Source organism: Sinocyclocheilus anshuiensis, unplaced genomic scaffold, assembly GCF_001515605.1.
Source record: "Sinocyclocheilus anshuiensis isolate Anshui unplaced genomic scaffold, SAMN03320099.WGS_v1.1 scaffold103, whole genome shotgun sequence".
Classification (NCBI taxonomy): domain Eukaryota; kingdom Metazoa; phylum Chordata; class Actinopteri; order Cypriniformes; family Cyprinidae; genus Sinocyclocheilus; species Sinocyclocheilus anshuiensis.
Genome location: NW_015548201.1, coordinates 724,594 through 728,625, shown reverse-complemented (window position 1 = coordinate 728,625; position 4,032 = coordinate 724,594). Strand labels below are relative to the sequence as shown.

The 4,032-nt window shown below is 37.7% G+C and overlaps 2 protein-coding genes across 2 annotated transcripts in view; one reads left to right on the top strand and one right to left on the bottom strand.

Annotated features, from left to right (window-relative positions):
- Positions 1-1,105, bottom strand: part of LOC107653333 (HIG1 domain family member 2A-like) — a 1,874-nt gene extending 769 nt beyond the window's left edge. The window contains exon 1 of the mRNA XM_016440024.1: positions 858-1,105. Coding sequence (XP_016295510.1) covers positions 858-1,041 — 184 coding nt within the window. The 5' untranslated portion in view covers positions 1,042-1,105. The remainder of the gene's footprint in view (positions 1-857) is intronic.
- A 723-nt stretch (positions 1,106-1,828) lies between these two features.
- The window catches only part of faf2 (Fas associated factor family member 2), a 4,759-nt gene continuing 2,555 nt past the window's right edge, over positions 1,829-4,032 (top strand). The window contains exons 1-5 of the mRNA XM_016440020.1: positions 1,829-1,936; positions 2,797-2,865; positions 2,980-3,114; positions 3,405-3,481; positions 3,588-3,726. Of these exons, the coding sequence (XP_016295506.1) occupies positions 1,874-1,936; positions 2,797-2,865; positions 2,980-3,114; positions 3,405-3,481; positions 3,588-3,726 (483 nt within the window). The 5' untranslated portion in view covers positions 1,829-1,873. The remainder of the gene's footprint in view (positions 1,937-2,796; positions 2,866-2,979; positions 3,115-3,404; positions 3,482-3,587; positions 3,727-4,032) is intronic.

The window sequence follows — 4,032 nt, the reverse complement described above, 5'->3', positions numbered from 1 at the left end:
GGGCTCAAAAGTGACAATATAATATTTAAAAAAAAAATCTATTTCACATATATGCTGTCCTTTTGAACCATCTATTCATCCAAAAATCATCATTAATATTAAGCAGCGGAACTGTTTTTGACATTGATAAATGTTTATTTTTTTACTATATGTTTTTACCATATTTTAATCAAATAAATGTAGCCTTGATGAGTATGAGTCTTCAATAAACAATAAAAAATAATCTTACCAGCCACAAACGTTTGAACAGTAGTATATGTTTGGCAAAATATTGTTACAACAGCAATTGTTAATAGCAGACTAGAAAACCTTTTTTTTTACTTGCTATCAATAAGGTAGCTAGCAAAATGTACTATACATTTATATTAGAAATATATTGTTGTTGTTTTATTGTTGTAAGCGTTTGGTTTGAATCACTATTCCTCTCATAAACAATGTCGCTGTTTTTGTTTATTGTATTTCATCCCTTTTTTCCCCCTTTCATTCTGGCTCTGCCACAACAAAGAATTTGCACGGCAGCACTTCCATAACACAGAGCAGGGAACTCAGTGTATCAACTGCTAACGTATATGTTACTTTGTACAGGGGTAAACGAAAGTCAAACTCTGCACATTTAACTTCTGTCAATGTAAAATGTAAATCTCAGCTGCATGGTTAATGGAACATGCCATATATGCCACTGCAAGATGATCACTTTGATCTGAAATGCATGACATAAGAGGTTTCCATGCAATGACATTGCACAAATACATTAAGTCTATTCAAAGCACTCTGAATTTGATCTTTAATGGCGTTTAATTGTATTGTTGGTAACCAAAATCATATGAAGCTGTATTGGGTGTACTTGTGTAACTCACCTATAGGGACGAGTGGATTCTCTTTGGTCTTCCGGATGAATTTGTCTTTAAAATTCTCCTCCTTCGCCCTGGGCAGCGGGGTAAATCCCTCGATAACCGGAGGATGAGACAAATCAAACACGACGGGTGGAAGATCTGCTTTGGTCGGTTGATCTTGGCCAACCGGGGTCGTCGCAGTCGCCATGCTTAGAACTTCTTCTTCTCCTTCTTCTTTCTTGGCTTTTGTAACTTGTAATTATTGCATATCGCCACCTACTGTACATGAGTGTACAGGGGGGAGGGGGTTACACACAAAGGGTTATCTTTTCGTTTCTAAATTCTTATTATTAATCCAGTATTTTCAAGAAATATAAACAAAGCTTTGAGTCTATTTCTTTCCATCCCTTGTTCTCTAAGAATATCTTCAATGTTCTTCTTCCATTTCCTGCCATTTCTGCCTGTATTCATGGTATTTATTGCATCTAAACAAGACATGTTCTACATCTTCCTTGGTTTGACATCTTGTACATAATCCATTACTCTTCCCTGTTGTCTGCAATGTATCATTCAATCCAGTATGACCTAATCTCAGCCTTGAGTATACTACTTCTTAGAACTTCTGTTAACAGGAAGTGGAATAAACAGATAGAACAGGGCATTTCCGCCAGCTGTGCATCACATGACATAACTGGTGTTTATGTTTTAATTTTAGACACTTTTTGTGTAATATCTTTTTTCTAATATCACAGTACATCATGTGCTTTACCCGCAATATTATAGCATAGATAATTGAATGAATTATGGTTACTAGCTGCACTTAATGTTCAATTAAAATGACAAGAACACCTTTTATTGTTTATTTGTATTATAAATTAATATTTTTCTTTGAAAAAACAAATGAAGGTAGAAGATACGCCACACGACTCCTGCGCAGCAGGCAGCGCAAAAAAAGAAAGCGTTTGTTCAACGTTTTACGCATTGGTCACGTCAGCACGCTTTAAACGTCATCGCGTTTTGTTAAGGCTCGGCGAGGTAAAATGGCGGCGCCAGAAGAACAGGAATTATCTCAGGCTCAAACTGAAAAACTCCTTCAGTTTCAGGTACCAATTAGATTGTCTGGTTAACACATACTGATTGGATCTTTTATAGACTTACTTATCAGAAAAATAGTGTTCGCGGTGTCCAGCTCAGCTGCTTTAAGTATAAATGACCAGTCAGCGAGCTAACTGCCGTTATGATCGTTATTTTTTACTCAGCCGACACCAGCTTCAGTTTATCTAATAAATACAGACCTAATCTGAATAATATCCTTTTGATTTATGCCCACATAAAGACTTTCTCGTGTATACAAGTGTCTTTTGTTTTAGTTGAAATGGCAGCTGTCAGTTAGGCAGCGAGACATTGGTTGTGTCTCAAAATCTAGAGAGCTGCCTACCTAGACAGCAGATTTGGTCAGAGGAAAGTGCGCCTATGATGGCCAAAGTGCTGTCTAGTTAGGTAGCATTCCAGGTTTTTTGACGGACGGAGGAAGAACAGCTAGTCGTCCTGAACGCTACGTAAAATGCCATCTAGATAGACAGTTTACTAGGTTTTGAGACAGTGCTAATCTGCCCCCCAGTCTGCCAATACCTCAACTTTTAAACTTGCTGCATTTAGGGGATTTTTTGTCTTGTTTTAAACTGGTAGCAGCAATCACTGGATAAGTTTACTTGTTCATCATCTACTTCTGAGTCATAGTCAGAGTAATATAAAAGAAACATGCCCTTGAATAATGACTGATCTCGAAAACACTCACTTTATCTATAATTTTATAAACACTGCCACCCAAATGTTTCATTCATTAGCAAAGCTTGTCACATATTTAGTAAACACATCTGTCATGCAACAGTAACTTACGACAATAGATTTCAGCTCTTTTCCTTTGTTTGCAAATAACGTGAGATTTGTTCTTCTTATTCAGGACCTGACAGGCTTGGAATCAATGGACCAATGTCGGCGCACATTAGAACAACACAATTGGAACATTGAGGTGAGAGCTGGTAAACCAGATGAATGGATCCTTTTATTCTTGTATTGTCAGTTTAACCTTTTTGTATTAGGAACATTATTCAAATTATTGGGATTAATGGAAATCTTTTTACAGGCCGCAGTACAAGACAGACTAAATGAGCAAGAAGGAGTTCCGAGTGTCTTCAACCTGCCGCCCACCAGACCGTTACAGGTCAACACAACAGACCACAGAGTGTATAGCTATATTGTCTCAAGGCCACAGCCTAGAGTAAGAGTCTTTTGGTTTTTATGTTCTGTGTTCTGTTTTTTTCCTTCATTCCCAGTGCTCATATCTTTGTACTAGTGTTTTCAATAATTATAAATACTTAAAACATTTTTATCTAGCTGTGGTAAATACTAAAATGCCAAGGAAAGATTCTGGTTCCGACCTGCTATGACATGCAGACGGTTCAGGGTAATACCCTAGTAAAACAGCGGCGCTATGACAGATATTGCAACATGGTCCTCTATAAATATTAAATAAACTGCTTATATAAATGTTTTTTTTCTCTTTTACAGGGCTTATTAGGGTGGAGTTACTACTTGATAATACTTCCCTTCAGGTTTACGTATTATACACTTCTGGACATATTCAGGTATTAAAGCAGTTAAACTAATAATCTAATATAGACTTGTTATATTTCACACTACAGTAGTAACTAGTCTTTCCACTGATGTTTCTTCCTCTCTCGAATTCTTCAGATTCGCCCTGAGATTCATTCGACCAGATCCAAGGGGTCGTGTCACAGATCCTGTTGGAGATGTCATGTCCTTTATTCATAGTTTTGAGGAGAAATATGGTCGATCACATCCTGTATTCTACCAGGGAACATATAGTCAGGTATGCTAATATAGAAAACAAATCAAATTAAAGGAACAAAATGAACTAAAGTATCAAATAAAAGATTGAGAACATTTAACTTTTGCATGTATTTGACCCATTTACCAGGCAGACATCTGAAACATCTTGCGTTAAAGGGGTCATATGATGCCAAACAAAGTAGTTTCGCTTTCACAACGAGAAACAGCGTCACACATGGCGGGCTTGAGTGAGTGGAGGCCTAGAGTGAGCAGAGGCCGGCTTGAGTGAGCGGCGCGGCGGGCGGGCTTGCGGCAACCACATGTGACGACCCAGGGCTGGACTCTG